The 20,276-nt window shown below is 44.4% G+C and overlaps 1 protein-coding gene across 1 annotated transcript in view; it reads left to right on the top strand.

Annotated features, from left to right (window-relative positions):
• clip2 (CAP-GLY domain containing linker protein 2) overlaps positions 1-19,175 on the top strand; it is a gene marked incomplete at its 5' end in the record, with an annotated part of 74,012 nt that extends 54,837 nt beyond the window's left edge. The window contains 14 exons of the mRNA XM_080528992.1: positions 1,849-2,046; positions 7,024-7,127; positions 7,433-7,493; positions 7,955-8,059; positions 9,220-9,270; positions 10,078-10,470; positions 11,060-11,701; positions 12,104-12,161; positions 12,329-12,412; positions 13,158-13,314; positions 16,526-16,685; positions 17,510-17,698; positions 18,800-18,862; positions 19,071-19,175. Of these exons, the coding sequence (XP_080385118.1) occupies positions 1,849-2,046; positions 7,024-7,127; positions 7,433-7,493; positions 7,955-8,059; positions 9,220-9,270; positions 10,078-10,470; positions 11,060-11,701; positions 12,104-12,161; positions 12,329-12,412; positions 13,158-13,314; positions 16,526-16,685; positions 17,510-17,698; positions 18,800-18,862; positions 19,071-19,082 (2,277 nt within the window). The 3' untranslated portion in view covers positions 19,083-19,175. The remainder of the gene's footprint in view (positions 1-1,848; positions 2,047-7,023; positions 7,128-7,432; positions 7,494-7,954; positions 8,060-9,219; positions 9,271-10,077; positions 10,471-11,059; positions 11,702-12,103; positions 12,162-12,328; positions 12,413-13,157; positions 13,315-16,525; positions 16,686-17,509; positions 17,699-18,799; positions 18,863-19,070) is intronic.
• Positions 19,176-20,276: the final 1,101 nt, after the last annotated feature.

The raw sequence follows: 20,276 nt of genomic DNA on the forward strand, positions 1-20,276 counted from the left end.
CTCCCTCCTTCCCTTCTCTCTCCCTCCCTCCTTCCCTTCTCTCTTCCTCCCTCCTTCCCTTCTCTCCCTCCCTCCTTCCCTTCTCTCTCCCTCCCTCCTTCCCTTCTCTCTTCCTCCCTCCTTTCCTTCTCTCTCCCTCCCTCCTTCCCTTCTCTCTTCCTCCCTCCTTCCCTTCTCTCTTCCTCCCTCCCTCCTTCCCTTCTCTCTCTCCCTCCTTCGCTTCTCTCTCCCTCCCTCCCTCCTTCCCTCCAATCTCCCTCCCTCCTTCCCTTCTCTCTTCCTCCCTCCTTCCCTTCTCTCTCCCTCCCTCCTTCCCTTCTCTCTTCCTCCCTCCTTCCCTTCTCTCTCCCTCCTTCCCTTCTCTCTCCCTCCCTCCTTCCCTTCTCTCTTCCTCCCTCCTTCCCTTCTCTCTTCCTCCCTCCTTCCCTTCTCTCTTCCTCCCTCCCTCCTTCCCTTCTCTCTCCCTCCCTCCTTCCCTTCTCTCTTCCTCCCTCCTTCCCTCCAATCTCCCTCCCTCCCTCCTTCCCTTCTCTCTCCTTCCCTTCTCTCTCCCTCCCTCCTTCCCTCCAATCTCCCTCCCTCCTTCCCTTCTCTCTTCCCCCCTCCCTCCTTCCCTTCTCTCTCCCTCCCTCCTTCCCTTCTCTCTCCCTCCCTCTTTCCCTTCTCTCTTCCTCCCTCATTCCCTTCTGTCTTCCTTCCCTTCCCTCTCCCTCCCTCCTTCCCTCCAATCTCCCTCCCTCCTTCCCTTCTCTCTCCCTCCCTCCTTCCCTCCAATCTCCCTCCCTCCTTCCCTTCTCTCTTCCTCCCTCCTTCCCTTCTCTCTCCCTCCCTCCCTCCTTCCCTTCTCTCTCCCTCCCTCCTTCCATTCTCTCTCCCTCCCTCCTTCCCTTCTCTCTTCCTCCCTCCTTCCCTTCGCTCTTCCTCCCTCCTTCCCTTCTCTCTTCCTCTCTCCCTCCCTCCTTCCCTTCTCTCTTCCTCCCTCCTTCCCTTCTCTCTTCCTCCCTCCTTCCCTTCTCTCTTCCTCCCTCCCTCCTTCCCTTCTCTCTCCCTCCCTCATTCCCTTCTCTCTTCCTCCCTCCTTCCCTCCAATCTCCCTCCCTCCTTCCCTTCTCTCTCCTTCCCTTCTCTCTCCCTCCCTCCTTCCCTCCAATCTCCCTCCCTCCTTCCCTTCTCTCTTCCCCCCTCCCTCCTTCCCTTCTCTCTCCCTCCCTCCTTCCCTTCTCTCTCCCTCCCTCTTTCCCTTCTCTCTTCCTCCCTCATTCCCTTCTCTCTTCCTTCCCTTCCCTCTCCCTCCCTCCTTCCCTCCAATCTCCCTCCCTCCTTCCCTTCTCTCTCCCTCCCTCCTTCCCTCCAATCTCCCTCCCTCCTTCCCTTCTCTCTTCCTCCCTCCTTCCCTTCTCTCTCCCTCCCTCCCTCCTTCCCTTCTCTCTCCCTCCCTCCCTCCTTCCATTCTCTCTCCCTCCCTCCTTCCCTTCTCTCTTCCTCCCTCCTTCCCTTCGCTCTTCCTCCCTCCTTCCCTTCTCTCTTCCTCCCTCCCTCCCTCCTTCCCTTCTCTCTCCCTCCCTCCTTCCCTCCAATCTCCCTCCCTCCTTCCCTTCTCTCTTCCTCCCTCCATCCTTCCCTTCTCTCTCCCTCCCTCCTTCCCTTCTCTCTCCCTCCCTCTTTCCCTTCTCTCTTCCTCCCTCCTTCCCTTCTCTCTTCCTCCCTCCTTCCATTCTCTCTCCCTCCCTCCTTCCCTCCAATCTCCCTCCCTCCTTCCCTCCAATCTCCCTCCCTCCTTCCCTTCTCTCTTCCTCCCTCCTCCCCTTCTCTCTCCCTCCCTCCTTCCCTTCTCTCTTCCTCCCCCAGCTGACAGAGACGTCGTCTCGCTACGCCCGTAAGATCTCGGGCACCACGGCGCTGCAGGAGGCCCTGAAGGAGAAGCAGCAGCACATAGAGCAGCTGCTGGCCGAGAGGGACCTGGAGCGAGCCGAGGTGGCCAAGGCCACCAGCCACATCTGCGAGGTGGAGAAGGAGCTGAGCGTCCTCAAGTCCCAGCACCTGCAGGTCAGTACCGTCACAGTCAGATTCAAAACCAAAGGGTGATTGAGCATTCCAAACCGTTCTTCTACGGTATTTGACAGATCGTGTTCAGTTTTGGCTCTTCGTATGGAGATATTTTTGTGGTGTGGAGAGTTTTTTTTTAAACGAGGATGAAAATATCCGCTTAAATATATGTGTAGTCCAGGCCTTAGATCAGCTTTTAAAAAACAGCTAAAGACTGTCCTGTATAGACAGGCTTTTGGCTAACCCCAAAAGCCTGTCTTTCTGTGTCCTGTTGATATTGTTGTTACTTCGCGACGTTAGAATTATAAGGTTCTATCTCCATTTTTGTCAAAATTGAGTTTTTGACATAATCTGATCCATTAGGTGTTTATTAATGCCAGTGTGGTGTTATTTTTAAAATGTTTACATTTTTTAGTTAGTAATTAATAAAATACAAAGGTTCCATCTCACAGAACATAATGGAATGTAAAAACGTTGACGCTCAATATCTCTGAACTACCCTAAACGGAGATAGAACCTTATAATTCTAAGCTCACGACTTGTTCTTATTTTCACTTGTTTGCCTATTTTAACCTGCTATAACTTTTGCTCTTGTATTATGTTCTTATATATGTAAAGCACTTTGTGACTCCTGTTCTGGGATAGGTGCTATATATCTTTTTTTTTTACTTACTTACCTTCTTAAATGGACTGACTTATATCGTTAGTCATGCTTCACTTGTGGTCAGCCAAGCCATCTTTGTATGTAGTGTCAAAAATGCCTATGTAAGTAAGTAAGTAAAGCTTTATTTATATAGCACCTTTCATACAAGAAATGCATAAGAACATAAAGTGAATATAAAAACATATATAAAAACATATACATGCATAGAATTAATATAAAAGCAGGGGAAAACACTAAAAAGAAAAGGTAAAGATCTAACTTTCCATATCCCTTTCATCTCCCTACCTTACACAGTCAGTTTTTGGAAAATGTCTGTCTCAGTCTCTGTGTACGTTCTCAGTGTCTGTGGACGTTCTCAGTCTCTGTGTACGTTCTCAGTCTCTGTATACGTTCTCAGTCTCTGTGTACGTTCTCAGACGTTCTCAGTCTCTGTATACATTCTCAGTCTCTGTGTACGTTCCCAGTCTCTGTGTACGTTCTCAGTCTCTGCTAGACCTTGCACCAAAAATCCAACTACTCAGTATCAGTCTGTGTACGTGAATATAAGAGCAGGGGAAAACAGTAAAAAGAAAAGGTAAAGAAAATACAATAAAAATAAATTTCAAAAAGGGCTAGTTGATAAAACATTTAAAGTGCAGTAGCTGGCAAATGAGCAGTGGGCAGGTGCAGATAAGCTAGTTGAAGGCTATATTGAAGAAGTTAGCTTTCTTTTAAAAAATATTTAGTGAGCTGGCTTCCCTGATCTCTAAAGGTAATGTGTTCCAAAGCTTTGGGGCATAGTTGGCAAAGGCTGCGCTCCCGATCTTCTTCTGACTGTTGCTGGGAACCTCTAATAAACCTGCGATAGATGATCTTAGTGTTCTAGAGGGTACATAATTGGCAAGGGAATTAGCACATGTACTTTGGGCCTCGCCCATTAAGGGCTTTGTATATAAGGAGGAGGACCTTAAAATCAACCCTACATGTTACTGGCAGCCAGTGCAGAGTAGCTAGGACCGGAGTAATGTGCTCTCTCCATTTGGTTCTAGTTAGAAGTTGAGCTGCAGAGTTTTGAATGAGCAGTATTTAAGTCTTGCAGTAGTTTTTTTAGGAAGGCCAGTAAAAAGTGCGTTACAGTAATCGAGCCGGCTTGAGACAAAGGCATGAATCAGTTTTTCAGCATCTTTTTGGTTTATAAGTGGTCTTACTTTAGCAATGTTTCTAAGGTGAAAGAATGATGTTTTCGTCACCTTGTTAATTTGGGACTTGAAGCTTAGGTCTGAGTCGAAAATAACACCTAGACTTGTAACCTCAGGTCAAAGAGATGACTCGGGCAGATAGTGATTTTGGAATATAAACAAGCATTCTGATAGGCTGATGGCATAGGCAACAATGCACAGTGAATCAGCAGTGTTAGGAGAGTAGAGTTAGGCAGATATCTCAATCTACCGGTCCCCGCTCATCGGGAGCGATTGGGGGTTCAGTGTCTTGACCTCGTACATGTGGCCCAAGGACACCTCGTACATGTGGCCCAACCCGGGGTTCGAAGTGCCGATCTGCCAACCTTTGCGATCGTTAGACGCCGGGACTACCTCCTGCGCCACAGCCGCCCCTCAGTTACAGTAGTACACAAGGTATTAGTCAGTAGTACAGTCAGTGTTGAAGAAGGGTTGGGGTTAGGGTTAGTAATTTTTGAATGGTGGGCTTCCTGTCAGCCCATTCATTCATGTTATGGTCCCAAAATAATAGTTGTGCATACAAATCTGGTTGATATCTCAGTAGCCATCTCCCATTTCTTTAAAAGGATACTGCAGTTCACCCACACTACAACATCTCAGTCAAGAATGTTGAAAGAACAAAACTTTAAACCCCCATCTTACGTATACATAGAGGACTCGGATGCGATATTGGATTGGGTCAGTGACCCAAGATTGGGGTTTGTAGTTTAGCATTTGTGCTGTCGAGTGCATGGGACTAGTGTGAGACTCATGTTAGCATGATTGAACTGGTAGGCCATAGCGTAAATCACGTCAAAGAAACTTCAAATGAAGTTGTGTAACAATGAGATATCTTCTTCTACAACCCTGTGTTACAGAAATATTTTCACTTTCGGAAACCTTGTGGAGCTGGGAAAAACAAAACAAAACAAAAAAACATACCAAAACGTTGATATTGCTTCCTGACATGTTGGACATGTACTTTTTAGCGTTGTTATTGATGGATATGTCTTGTGACTTTTGGGGGAATGCTAACAAGGCTACCAGTCCCATTGTAGCTGTAGCTTACAAAACAAATATGAATGCATAACTAACAACATGTTTCCTGGCCCATGTCAGAGTACTGGTCCTGGTACTGGTATGGTACCGGATCATTTAATCAATGATACTCATTGAACTGGGGCCCATTCCACTAAGGTGGATTATCTTCTAAGCCTCGATAAAGTTCTAATCGGCGATAATGTTAGCTTGCGTTCGGCGAGTAGGCTAAAAGACTGGCTAAAGTAATACGTGCGTCAAAAAAGGCTCACAGGCGGAAACTACATCCCGAACGACAGTTCCATCAAGTGTCTTTTAGGAAATATTAGTTCCCACTTCACACGAGATAGATAGATAGATTGGTTGACTGTGTGATAGATAGATAATTTGATATTTTGAAAGTGTGATCGATCGATAGATAGTTTGATTGTGTGATAGATAACTTGATATTTTGAAAGTGTGATAGATAGATCGATAGATCAATAAATAAAAGAGTGTAAAAAAAATAAAAAAAAGTAATTGTTTCAACTTGCATTGCTGTCATCACAGCGGTCTGGCTGGCGCAGTGGTTAAGGCAGCCAGCTAGAGTTCCAAAGGTTGCATGTTCGAGACTTGAGAAGTGATTCTTTTTTTTTTTTTTTACATTTAACCGAAGCCTTCATGCAAATCGATTTACAACATTATATATATATCTGTCTAAGTGAATCATCTATCCATCAGTAATCGTAAGAAAAAATGATCTATGCCAAATCCAGGGTCTAGTAGTTGAAGAACATAATTTACTCAGAAAGGCTTCAAACACCATTGTAATCGTGTCAGTTCTTGTAAATTAGCCTGCACCATCATTTATAGCCTATATACTTACTATTACTATATTTTAGATGAGATTTTAGATTAGATTCAGACAACGAAATGCAATAAAAAAGTGTGTCCGAAGAGGGATTCGAACCACCGTCTTAAAAAGACGAATAAGTACCACGGCAGCGGTAAATACCACTAGGCCATCGTGACGATAAGATGATTTTAGCCTGCTGCTGATATCACCACAGTAGCAAATATTCATTTATTAAAATATGAACAACAATAACAATAACTAGGGCTAGTATGACCTACGCATTTAATCAGTCAGCAATTTCTAGCCAAACCATTTCCATCGCCTTGTTAATTGCGGCAGTATTACACTATTTTACATCTTATTTGTCGTCTTCATAAAGATCAATCTTCATTTCGACAGTTTGACTGTCGGGGCTCTTTATGTATGCGTGCACGCGCCCATATCGAGGATTTGTAAGCCGGTGTTCTGTGAACACTCATCACACAAGCCTGATCCTCGTTCGAGGAATCACCTGAGGCTTGAATTCCAATCCCGAGTTGCCTGATCGCCTGATTTATTTCAATCGCCGATATACTAATCCACCTTTAGTGGAACGGCCCCCTGGACATTGATCAACAAACAAACAACCTTTCTTATAGCAACAGAAGAATGTTGCCTCACAGGAGAACCTCCAGATACCTGGTTATTTCACTGTAACTGGTTTGATCAATGGTTATTTAACTGTAACAGGTTTGATTCATGGTTATTTAACTGTAACAGGTTTGATTCATGGTTATTTAACTGTAACTGGTTTGATTAATGGTTATTTAACGGTAATTTAAAATTCTAACAGTTGGAGTCTATAGTTAAATGAATGAATGTGTCCAAAAATGAATGTGACAATCCCAGATGTACCCCTTTATGAGTCGATGGAGAAAAAAAGACGTCATATTGACTCAGAAAAGGATGATTTGTTTGTGTTTGTTTTGGGTCATTACAGAGAAGATTGTTAGGTGGTAATTGAAAGCCGTTGGAACACGGACAGATGCTGATGACAGTGTCATTGTACTATCAGACACCGCCACTAACACGATGACACAGCAGTTGAAATATCCCAGCCAGTCATTCCAATGAGTCAGTCATGTTGATTCACCACGCAAATGGGCCATTTGTGTAATTAGTGAGCACTCAAAGGCTAACAGTGGAAGCATATTGAGCGGTAGCCTTCTCTCCAACACTAATGCTTCTCTATGTTTTGTTCCCAGTACATCACAGAGACTGAGGGCAACCTCCAGCAAGTGAAAACATTATTGGCCAGCACTCAGAAGGACAAATTCGAACTGGCCAATCAGCTTGAAGAAGAGAAAAGGTATTCTGTGGTGCTTTGTATTGTGTGATCCTGATGATTTTCCATTTCATCTGAATATTATTCATACGGTACTATCATATACTCTAGGTTTTTGAACACAATATTATGGTGGCACAACATTAAAAAATCTATGAATATCAATGTACTGTGAGAGATTCAGAAGGCAGAATATAGAGGTGTCCAGTGTTTTATGGGTAAATATGTTAAGATGATATAGTTAGCCTTACTTGTCTGGTGAGAAAAATATTGTTTCCCTACTGTATGGCTCTACTCTGACATCTAGTGGCCAAACTGTGTTCCTACAGGAAAGTTGAGGATCTTCAGTTCAGAGTAGAAGAGGAATCCATCACTAAAGGAGACCTTGAGGTATTTATCAACAGTTTTGAAAAATAGGTTTTAAGAGTTTTTTATTTTTATTTTGTCCAAATGGATGTTCATTTCTAATGTGTATAAATTCATTTTCCAATGTTTTTCCAACATTTCCGCTACATTTACATCTATCAAAGTAACAGCAATTATGAAAGATATTTGCCTGAGAGTTTCTAAAACTATGATTCTCACTGTTGTTTCTCGGCTCAAAAGGTTGTTATGTAAAACCTTCAGGTTGCTGACCAGTCAGTAAACTAACCTCAGACAAGAGGCAAGATAATATACACACGACCAATATTTCTGTCTATAAGACGTCTATCCTTCTTCAATCTATTGACTATTTCTTATGATCATTCGTGTCAACTTCAGATTCCTCTTCGATCTGTGTCTTTTCTTTATGTGTTTTTCCCTCCTCTACCCCCTGTCTCTCTCCTCTCTCTCTCTCTCTCTCCTTGTAGACTCAGACCAAATTGGAGCATGCCCGTATTCGGCAGCTCGAACAGAGTCTGCTCATCGAAAAGTCGAGAGCAGAAAAGCTTCAGAGAGAATTAGAGGCCAAGCGGGTAACTGGTCGTGCCGTGCCTGTAGCCATTTTCCTTTAAGGCTTCTCCACCACCGTGCCTCTCATACCCAGCCTGAGCCTGCACCGGTCTCACAGGTCTCCAAACCTCACAGTCACAGTCACTTGTACAGGAACATGCCCCATCAAACTGAGTCCTAAGCAGGACCGATCTATGATGGAACAGAACTATAGAGACGTGACCGCAGCTGGTGAAAGCGGGAAACAATTCGGAAGAATGTCGAAAGTCGACGACACCCTTTCGCTAGTCAAGCCAAAGCGTTGCGATTGATTTACATTTTTCAGAATTCAAGTCGGAAAACATTATTTCGGTTGCCGACTTGTTCCCGTCACCAGTTGCTGTTAAAGGTTAAGGTTCAACTAGAATTTGCTAAGAATTTGCACAGTGACTATAAACCATTTGGACCAGGTTGATTTTGAGAAGTGAGAAAAAACAAAATGTAATATACTCAGAGTATTCTAAAAGCTCCTCGTTCAACTCTGTTGTTGGATTAGCTCTTCTATTGAGTAAAGACAGTCACATTTTTGTACTATCATCATCACACCATGAGTCATGGCTCCAGTGCTCCCAACTCAAACACACTGGAGACTCTCCGAGACAATTGGCGCCTGCGTCTGATAGTAGAGTCCCCCTCCTTCTTGGCTCTTGGCCTCCATCCCACTCTGTCTGTTTCCTCTCTGCTGTGAGTGTCGGGGCGTTTGGAGACCGCTCAGCCCTTGGCTGTGTTTTGCCAGTGGACTGACGCTGCTGCAGTCAAGCTAGGGTCGAGTTTTCACCCCCTCATCCGCTGCGTGCACTTTTGTCTTTGTTTCTATTTCCTGCTTTCCCTTTGCAATTCTCATATCTTGAGTAGCCCAAGGTCGACCGCTAGCAGCTGTGTATAGAGAAGTGTGAGGCTCACAAACCTTCAGAACAATATGAACAACAGAACAAGTAGCCCAGTGGTCTACTGCATCTACATGTTTGTTTTTATAAAGATTCTGAATCGGTTGGGGAACTAGTACTAGTACTACTCCACTCTGTCATAGATTATGCTTGATACAACAACAGTTAGAAGCCTTTTGTAGTGAAATGACGGTAAGAGTGTCGATCGCAAACGTGTCCGTAGAGCTTCATATGTAAAGTCTTGCTTTTACCAACAGGGCAGACGCAGACTTGATGCAGCGCCCTTGAGGTTGGGTAAGACGATTAAGGTGAAACAAAACAGACCCTCGTTTTTTCCGGCTTTGCTCCTCTGCTAAACTATCTGAACCTGTCTTGATACTAAATGGACTGAAATGTTTAGGTCATTTGTGTTGCATATCTAGTCATATCTTCCCTCTTTGCGTGCTGAGTTATTCTGCGAATGCTAGCGAGGAACTTTTCGGGATTACTCCTACTCTTCTACAGATAAGCTACTGGCGACTGTAACATTGCTCACATGCAGCGTACGTGGTTTGCCTTGATGTCTACCAGTTCTGCTCTCGGTCAGACATGGAATCCAGTCATTTTATTCAGATGTTTCTAATATCAGTTTCAATGGATACGTCTACTTTTAGTGATTGCCTTTGTTTAGTGGTATGTTTTTTTTTTTCATCTGCCTGGCTAATTTTACAATCAAGAACAATCGCTGAGAATGGCTTGCTTTTCCTCTCATTCTTCCAACTGATTTCATCCCCTCATAGGTGCATCCCCTCACTGCACCTGCTGATTTAGTGGCCCTAGTTGTTGTCTACGTCTGCAAGCAGGGGGTTTCCTCAAACCGAGGGGATTCCCCTCTAATGCTTATTAGTCGACAGGCCCAGTTTGTAGGACTTTAGGATCGCCCTCCGCAGGCCTTTCTGGGTCTGTGTTCTCCTAGTAGGCATTCTATCTGCTTGATGCTTGAACCATCATTGACTGTTATCCCACGTCATGGCGTTAAACCGGTGTGACATCATCACACGTTTTTTCAAGAAGGTCAAACGGAAGTCCTGTGACGGTTGATAACGTCCCGCTCTCTCTTCCTCCTCCTCCTGCAGCAAACCACCGTGGAGGACAAGAGCCGCGTGGGGCAGCTGGAGGAGGAGCTTGCCGTGAGGGGGAGGGAGATCCAACAGCTCCAGATCCGACTCAGGGACCACCCCGACTCCACCCCTGCGGAGGGCGGGGAGGGGGAGACCACCCTCTCGGGGTCGGGAGAGGCCCACACCGAGACGTTTCTCCTCCGGGAGCAGCTCCTGTCGGTGGAGCGCGAGCACCACAAGGAGAGAGGCGAGCTGAGGGAGAGGTGCGAGGAGGCCCTGGCCTCGGGGCGCCAGGAGGCTGACAGGCTGAAGGCCACGGTGGACAAGCAGAGCCAGGAGATCAGCGAGCTGAAGCAGAGGGTCCAGCAGGCCACCAAGGAGAACATGGAGATGATGGACAACTGGAAGGTTCTGTATGGCTGTACTGTAGAACTGGATGAGGATCAAACACCAATAATGCTGTAGTTTGTTTTTAACCTTTTGTGTGTGTGTGTGTGTGTGTGTGTTTCAAGTTTCAAGTTTCAAGTTGTATTGTTAAGTCAAATTACACGAGTGTAAGAGAATACAATTCTTAGGCTTTGGTTCCAGACATTGCAGCACAAGACAATAAGGCAGTAGGCATAATTCAAGTTAAAAAAAAGTGACAATAGTACCAGACATAAGTGACAAATAAGACAGGATACAATTAGCAGTACAAATAGTAAATAAATAGATAGTTCCAAGTAGTAAAGTGGCTGTGAGCTTAACGTTTAGGTAGTCTGTATACATGGGGAGTGCTTGGGGATGACAGTCAGTTGTCTACAGTAGGCTTGTTTATGAGCCTGATCGCCTGGGGGAAGTAGCTGTTGGTTAGCCTCTGAGTTTTAGCCCTGAGGCTCCGGAAGAGGCTTCGCCTTCGCCGTGTGTGCGTGTGTGTGTGTGTGTGTGCACGCGTGTGTATGTGTATGCGTGCATGCATGCGTGCGTTCAAAGTAACAACATCCATCTCTTCCGGCAGGTCAAGCTGGACACTCTGGTCAGCGACCACCAGCGTTCCCTAGAGGACCTGAAGGCCTCCATGGCAGGGGCGGGGGGCGGGGGCCACGGTCCCGGGGACAACGGCAAGGAGGAGCAGCAGGACCCCCAGGAGCTACGCGCCACCATGGAGGAGAGCCTGAGGACCGGGCACCACCTGGAGCTGGAGAACCTCAAGGCCCGGCACGAGATCGAGGCGGCCGTGCTGGTCAAGGAGCGCGAGGACCTCCGGGCCCGCCTGCAGGACTCCCAGGACCAGCTGGGGGAGAGCTGCAAGACCTGGAGGAGGCAGGTGGAGGCCAAGGGCCACCAGCACCTCCTGGAGCTGAGGGAGGCGTCCGACAAGCTGGCCGAGGCCGAGCGGAGGCTTGGCGAGCTGGTGGAGGAGAGGTCCCGCGGCGGTGGGGAGGAGGACGGAGGAGGAGGAGGGGAGAGGAGGCTGGAGGAGCTGAGGGAGAGGCTGGAGCTGGAGGAGAAGAAGACGGCGGATTACGAGGCCCTGCAGAAGGCAGAGGCCCAGAGCAGAGCGGAGGTCCAGAGTCTGGAGGAGAAGCTGAGGGTGATGGAGAACAGGCTGCAGCAGGCCGTGCAGGACGACCATCACCACACACCCCAGGACGCCAATGTGAGGACTGAGGAGGCACGGGAGAGAGGGGGGGAGCGGGGAGAGCGGGGGGGAGCTAGGCTTTCAGTAGAGCAGATCCCAGCAGGATTGCAGCAAGCGGCTGTGGCTCAGGAGGTAGAGCCGGAGTCTAATGATCGCAAGGTCGTCAGATTGGCGGTTCAAACCCCGTGGCCACATGTCGAGGTGTCCTTGGGCAAGACACTGAACCCCAAATTGCTCCCAGTGAGCGGGCCGGCGCCTTGCATGGTAGCTTGCCGCCATTGGTGTGTGAATGTGCGTGTGAATGGGTGAATGAGAGGCCGATGTAAAGCGCTTTGGAATAAGGCGCTATATAAGTCAGTCCATTTACCATTTATCAAGCAACACAATCAACTAACCCGCTTCATTCTGTCTGCCTCTCAGGTGATAGAAAATAACGAAATCTCTGAGGAAAAGATGAAGCTAAAACAGAACATTGAAGGTATCGTCAAGATGTTGTTTTTTTGATTATGTTTTTTTTTGGCTGTACCTTTTGATTGAGACTCCGCACATAAAATCTTGTTTTATTTGACATGTCACACTGCTCTAGCCTTTTGCTTGAACATAGCCTATATAAGGTTCTGACAAAATATTTCATCTTGCTTCCAGAAACCACGGAGAAGCTGACCAAAAGGGAAAAAGAGGTCTCCACTCTTACTTCACAGGTTGAGGGGCTCAAATCACAGATAACTGGTAAATGATACCTTGACATCCACCTATAATGACAAACACAACCCATTTGCACCATCTACTACAAGGCATTAGGTAGGATGTGTACCCCAACAGACATTGAATTGAGTGTTTAAATGCTTAAATCATAAAGCTATTACAATGCATGAATAATAAAACAGGGTCTGATGAATAATGTATGGTAGTATGGTATTCCAAGGGTTGAGAATATTGATTATTTTTTGGAACTATGTTTTATATATTTTGAAATTTGGGCACTGCAATATCAATTATCCGAAGCAAATATGTGACACAGTCTGGTCATTTGGTCCGCATGTCGGCAACCAATCAAAATGTTCAGACTTTTCTTTCGAAACACGGAACTACGTTTCAAGGTTGTTGAGAATCACAACACAAACTCGCTAGTCGAGCCAAAATACTGCAACGAAATGGATTCGTTGAGTAATCCCCCACTGCTACCTAGTTAACTATAACACTACTTTACATTGTTAGCAGGCTCACAAAACAAGCTGTGTTAGTTGACTAGAGACGTGTCATTGATTTTCAACAACGCGGAAATGTATTCGCATTTTTCGAAAGAAAAGTCCGATCATTACATCGGATCCCGACATGAGGACCAAAACATTAGACATGAGGACCAAAGCATTAGACATGAGGACCAAAGCATTAGAATGTGTCACACGAGGACCATAGCATTAGAAAGTGTCACATATATAAATCCCTCGCCATATTTCTTGTGTTCTATCAGCCTTGGAGGGAAAAGTTCGCTCTGGGGAGAAGAAGGCTGACGCCCTCGTCAAGGAGAGGATGTGCCTGGAAGCCGACCTGGAATCCATGACAAAGAAGTCCCATGATGCTTCAGGGCAGCTGGTCGTCATCAGCCAGGAGCTGCTGAAAAAAGAGAGGTAATTGGATGAGATGAACCACTATTGATTTTCTACCCTGACTCAGCATTTACCCTTTGAAATAAGGATGGCGCATATCCGCCATGATATATCCACCATGACATATCCACCCATGTGAGGTTACATTAGCGCACATCAGGGTAGATGAGTTTTCGATATAGCACTGCGAAACCGTCCACACTCCTAACAAATATTGTCTGCATTGTCTACGTAGAATCGTGTGTTTTTCAGAGACTGACATTAATTAAAAAGGAGCTTTTTACGAAATGTGCCTCGTCTTTGTGATAGACAGCCACTCTACATTGACAGAACAGACCCGGGTTTCACTGGGATCAATCCACTTAGGATAAAAGCTGTTAGGATAATGACAGTGGTTAGCTTGATTAAAATGTTGGCCAAAAGTACTTTCTTCACCCCGTTAATCAATCTACTGGCATGAACGGGAATGCTGTGTACCCTAAAACAAACCCATTAGTCTAAGGCAGTGGTTCTCAACCTTTTTTGGGCCAGCGCCCCCCTGTCCATTATCCAGGTCTCTTACCGCCCCCCCCCATCAAAAAAAGTTGGCTTATTTTCTTCCCTAAATATTAATGTTGACTAATATTCTGTGTTATATAATTTAAAAAGCATGTCACTGAATGCCAAATAATAGATTGGATTTAACTGGGCAGTTGGAATATCATTATCATTAGTTTACCAGAGAGCAGAAAAGCCATGTGAATGTGAATAAAAATGCTGTTTCTGAGTGTTAAACAAACTCAGACAACATCAGAGAATACAAACAGACTGCTACGGAACAGCAGCAATTTCACACATGTCCGATGCAGAACAAACAGTAGGCTGCAGAACTGTACATTACAACTAACATTGTTCGTTTTTTTAAGTGTGCTGGTGTTGCATTTCTCCAAATTGCTGTTTTATGATGCTAATATTTATTCATTTTTGATTGGACTTTGGGGGGGGGGGGTCACATTATGGGGGCAAATGCTAGGGGGCTATTATTTAAATATTTGATTTAGTATTCTATGGTATTATTTTCATAAACTGACCACTTCGAATTTGTCATATCAAAACATAACAAAGTTCCAAAGTTCAGAGCTCTGCGCTCTGGGAGCGCTCAGAGATGGGTGCTCTGACTGAAAACACGGTTTTGTCCGAGCGAACTGACCGTTCGTGCATTTACGAACGTACCCGTAATAACACTGCTGACAGCTGATCAATACAGAAGACACTGCAGCTGATGCGTTCGTTTCCAGGACATCACAAGAGGAGCAACATATCACAAAAAAGCGATCGTATATTTTAGTTTGCAAACACATCGCAATGCTAACCTCAGAATGGCACTAGGGATAACATCCACAACAACACTTAACAGTAATACATTTATGTAATATACTGTGATGAACCTGCGAGGGGAGGGGACATTCGTAGCTGATTTCTCTAGGTTCGATTATTGGTAAGCGACAGAGAACTTTCCGGACTACGATCGCTTTTTTGAGATTGCAGATAGCAGGTTGTTCCTGCTGTGATGTTCTGGTATGGTGGTATGGTATTAGCACTCATTTTAACTAAATTAAATAAGCTGTATTGAAAGGAAGCGAACGAAGCGAACGCAACAATTACAATGAGCCCACAAACTGAAACATATATCACTCAAGCATAGCCTACAAGGAAAACACTCATAAAAGTTGGGCATTGGTCAACATGATGTTACAGGTGGGATGAACCGGGGTTCTTTCTATCGTAGCCTAGCATAGTATTGCAATTTCTGCACTGTACATGAACTGTCAAGTTTATTCTACAATGCAGCTTACCCAGACACATTGGAAACTATCAAAAGCTCTGCCTTTGCTAGCTGAGTTTTTAGCTTCTCCATCTTCTTGATGACACTGTAGTGCCGATAGACGGGAGTCGTAGGCAGCGTATCAAATGTCAAAGCTAGACGTTTATTGAATGACATGAACGAGTCTCAACCACACACTTCAAGCAGTAACTATAACTGACTAAACAACTTGGGTACCACGCACTTAACTGTCCATGCGGAACAATACTCCCAACCCATAGTTCTGTGGGTGAATTATGTCAACCCACCACAACACTCACTTTTATTTTTTGGGGCGCTGCGCTACGTGTGTCTGCGTCACAGAGCCCGGCCACGTTCAGAGCGCTCAGAGATGGGTGCTCTGACTGAAAACACGGTTTGTCCGAGCGAACTGACCGTTCGTGCATTTACGAATGTGCCCGTAATAACACAGCTGTTTTTCATGAGAAAAATACTTTATGCGTGAACGCCCCCCAAGAACACCTCAACGCCCCCCTTTAAAAAATATTTGTTCCAGCGCCCCCTGATGCGCCCCCGTTGAGAAACGATGGTCTAAGGAATACACGCCCCATGGAGGACTCACGGCAATCTCCAAATTGTGACGTTAGAATTATAAGGTTCTATCTCCATTTTTGTCAAAATTCAGGTTTTTACATAATCTGATCCATTAGGTGTTTATTAATGCCTGTGTGAAAAATATTGACATTTTTGAGTTAGTAATTCATAAAATAGAAAGGTTCCATCTCACAAAACATAATGGAATGTAAAAACTTTGACGCTCAATATCTCTGAACTACCCTAAACGGAGATAGAACCTTATAATGCTAAGCTCACGAAATATTAGCTACGAAAATGAAACGATGTAACAATAATACCATTGGGTCACTGACTCACTTTGTTTCCAGTACCTAAGTTTGCTTATTTTGTTATGATTCGCGAAATAATTGTTCATCTGCTCCTAAATATTTTTTCCCAACCTTTGTGGGACTGGATTAGATGTTTTTGTTACCTATCCCTCCTGTCCCTCCTGAAGCTTCCCCTTCCTCCTGTCAGTTGTATTCATAATACACTTTATTTTTCAGGTCTTATACTGTATATTATGTTTTAATACATCACTGTTGTTTTATCCTAACCGAGTACTATTTGATTTCATTCAAGTTTTTCATTCTTGTAAGTCGCTTTGGACAAAGGCGTCTGTGCTAAATGCCCTAAATGTAAAAATGGGAAAACTGTTACGCCTTACTTTGTCCTTTCTCTCTTCCAGTATTCCGGACTACTCCGGAATCGTCCTCAAAGTTCATGTAGTGTGCAAGTTTTTCTACACTTGCTGCCCTAAATGTAAAAATACAAATGTGTGGCAAGGGTGTCACGTGTGTGTTCTGATGTCAGGAGTCTGAATGAACTGAGGGTGTTGCTGCTGGAGTCTCCCCGCCACTCCGCCAACCTGGACAGAGACCTGAGCAGGGAGGTGCACAAGGCCGAGTGGAGAGTGAAGGAGAGCAAGCTGCAGGACGACATCAAAACCCTCCGGGACAAACTACTCTTACTGGTGAGATCGGGGGGGCTGCCGGGAGATGTCAGTCATTTTTCGAGCGACGGTAGAGAAAAATGTCTAATCCTGGTGTGTGTCAGTCATCTGTCGTGTTCGTCACACACAGATGAAAGCCGGGTTGATATGGAAAGGTCGAAGGGTATTATCTGGAGTACTCTTCAATTAAGATTCAAATAGTTTTAAGTGGGATGCTGTATATAAATGTAGATATTTCACATCGCTGGTATTTGTGCGGTCTGGTGAAAGTTGGTAACAAGTCGGCAACTAATCAAAATGTTCGGACTTTTATTTTGAAACACGGAAATACATTTCAATGTTGTTGAAAGTCACCACACACGCGCGCTAGTGAAGCCAAAATACTGCAATGCAATGGATTCGGTGACAGTGAGTAATCCACACTACTACCTGGTTAACTATAACACTACTTGACATTGTTAGCAGGCTCACAAAACAAGCTGTGTTAGTTGACCAGCGAGTGAGTCATTGATTTTCAACAACACTGAAATGTATTTACATTTTTCTTAATGAAAGTCTGAACATTAAATCGGATGACGACTTGCGGCCCGATTTGTAGCACCGTTTCCTAACCAGAACCCCTCTCCTGTAAATCTACTCTTGAACATAACCCTGGATCTAACCACCTAAACAGTCAGACGACAAAGAGAAAATATATAAAATGTCTCCATGAATGATACAATCAGCATACATACTATGTGCATGTCAATAAGAACAGTGTGTGTGTGTGTGTGTGTGTGTGTGTGTGTGTGTGTGTGTGTGTGTGTGTGTGTGTGTGTGTGTGTGTGTGTGTGTGTGTGTCTCAGGGTCGTGAGAGGGCCTCCCCAGACCACCGGCGCTACTCCATGCTGGACCCGTCGGCCCTGGACTCTGAGATCACGCGGCTTCGCCAGCGGCTCCTGAGCACTGAGGAGGCCCTGCGGAACGCCCTGGAGCACAACCAGGAAGTGGACCAGCTGGTGCAGGCCATGCGCACACGGCCTGACAAGAGTCAGGTCAGCTACTGCTCAAGTTTCAAGTTTCCAAGTTTTATTGTTACGTCACATCACACGAGTGTAAGAGAGTAACATTCTTAGTAACCGAACTTCATTGTTCGGTTCCTGACATTGCGGCACAAGACAATAAGGAAATAGGCTAGTAGTAAAGTGGCTGTGAGCTTAAGGTTTAGGTAGTCCGTATACATGGGGTGTGCTTGGGGAGGATAATCAATTGTCTAGAGTGGGCTTGTTTAAGAGCCTGATCGCCTGGGGGAAGTAGCTGTTGTTCTGCCTGTACTCCAAGAACCACAACCGTAGCAAAATCTTGCAAAGTCACGATAACGGCTTTAACTAGCACTGTACAATACAAACAGTATCTATAGGGGTGTCTATCTTCATCAGAAACACTGTAGGACAGTAGTTGTCAGTGTAATGGAGGTGGTTTGAAGTCAGTATACCCTGAATTAACATCTTTGGGTTAATGTTATACTTAAATCATCAGAAAATTACTCAATGACTTGATTTCAATTATTCTTTGAGATTATTTAGGCATAACATTTCAAACATGCTAATTTAGAGTACTTTGACATTCATTGTTAAAAAAAAAAAGAAAGAAAAAAAAGAAAAAGAAACGGTTAGTGGCGGTGCCCAGACAAACAGAACCAATGTGTGGATTAAAGTCTGTCCTTGTCCATAGACTCCTTTCGCAGTAAGGAACCTATTTGATTTTGTCATTTGGGTGAACTATCCCCCAAGGTGATTGCCTAGGCGCTCAGTGGGCAAACATGTACTGTCTTGGGGCGCACAACGTATAGGATAGTAACCAAAAGAGTCTAACATACATGACCGATTGAAAACTACATTTCGTGACGTTAGAATTATAAGGTTCTATCTCCATTTTTGTCGTTTTTTTTTTTTTTTTACATAATCTGATCCATTAGGTGTTTATTAATGCCTGTGTGGTGTTATTTTTTTAAATGTTGCCATTTTTGAGTTAGTAATTCATAAAATACAAAGGTTCTATCTCACAAAACATAATGGAATGTAAAAACGTTGACGCTCAATATCTCTGAACTGCCCTAAACTTTCCCCACTTTCACTTTTCCCTCTGATTTTCAGGTACATGGTGGTGCAAATTCAGCCAATGGGATTCATCAACAGGATTCACCCTTTACCCAAGATGTACGTATTGTTTAACACATTACATGAACACAGCGCTTTAACTAAAACATTTCAAACTCACCCATCTTTATCTCCATAGCAACTTAGCTTAATGTGTTTTAGTTATGCACGCTCAAAGTAAGTATAGCATTATGATGAATTATCTGATTTGTACCTATTTTATGCTGCATTTAACCAATTTGTTTTCAATTTCATGGTTGCCTCCCAGGAACAACACTGATATGAGAGAGCAAGAGACAAACTTTATTTGGGGAAAAGCAGAGGTACTTTAAAAGAAGAGGTCGGTACGAGGTTAAGCCTTCAGACTAAACGCTACACTGGACTCTGGAGGACATTTTCTGTTTACAGTTACTACCAAAATGACACACCATTTCAACATGTGAATTTATCTGTTGCAAAAAAAATCACCCATTAGCCAATCTTCAGACAGCTCAAGATACTGTAAAATGGTGGATGTTTTAGGTGAAGAAACGGTACGACTTTTGAGAACTGATGTCTGTCTACCCTGCAGACTACCTCCAATCAAAGTATCTGGACATGGAGTTCATTAGAGAGTTTCACCCTAGGAACTCATTCAAGAATATGAATTTGGATCCAGAGGGCAAATGACTTGGTGACTGATTAGTAAATGAAGAAGAATTTGGCCTCAGTCAGCACTTTTACTTTTGTTTTATTTATTTGCCACTCCGCTTTTGATCCTCCTTAGATGAGCTGGTTTGACCAGTGACATTCAGAAGAAACCTGCTAAAGCTTCACTAAATTGATGTACTCAAATTAATTCAGGGTCTCTGTAGGGAACATCCACGTGTGAATACAACGGGTGCTGCTGGATTCAGTGTAGGCTAATGTTCTGCCTATATGAATAAAGCTGCACTCTCTGGACCTCTGCATACTGTGAACGTGTATCGATTGTAGCCAAGTGAATCAATCCAACCTGGAGCCATTGCACCAAATAGCTTCATGTGATCCAAGTTCTCCATTAATTCCACTACGGCTTCACTGAACTATGTTTGACCGACCACACCACTTAGGGTACTGGTTCACATAGGTTCGTAGAAACCAGTATTAACATGCTATGAGTCCCGATAAGTAATCTTCCTTAAACAAAACAGACATTTTTACTCAGTGTCTTTGCCGTTAAACCAGGATAATTGTTCTTGGTGTTGACCTTTGACCTCTTGATTCAATGAGGCCACCAGGCTGTCTGGAGCTGCTCTCTCGCTCAATTTGAGAACATCTGGATTACATTTTGAAACCCCAATCATAACGTACCGAATTTATACATTCCGTCTTCCAAAATGTTATTATCTCCATTTTAACAACCCAACTGGGAGATTATAAGTGCAGTCCATTACTGTATTTACCAGAGATTTGTTGATATTTGGTCTTTAGGAGAACATTATACAGATGAGTA

Source organism: Nansenia antarctica (assembly GCF_963989245.1).
Source record: "Nansenia antarctica genome assembly, chromosome: 4".
Taxonomy (NCBI): Eukaryota; Metazoa; Chordata; class Actinopteri; order Argentiniformes; family Microstomatidae; genus Nansenia; species Nansenia antarctica.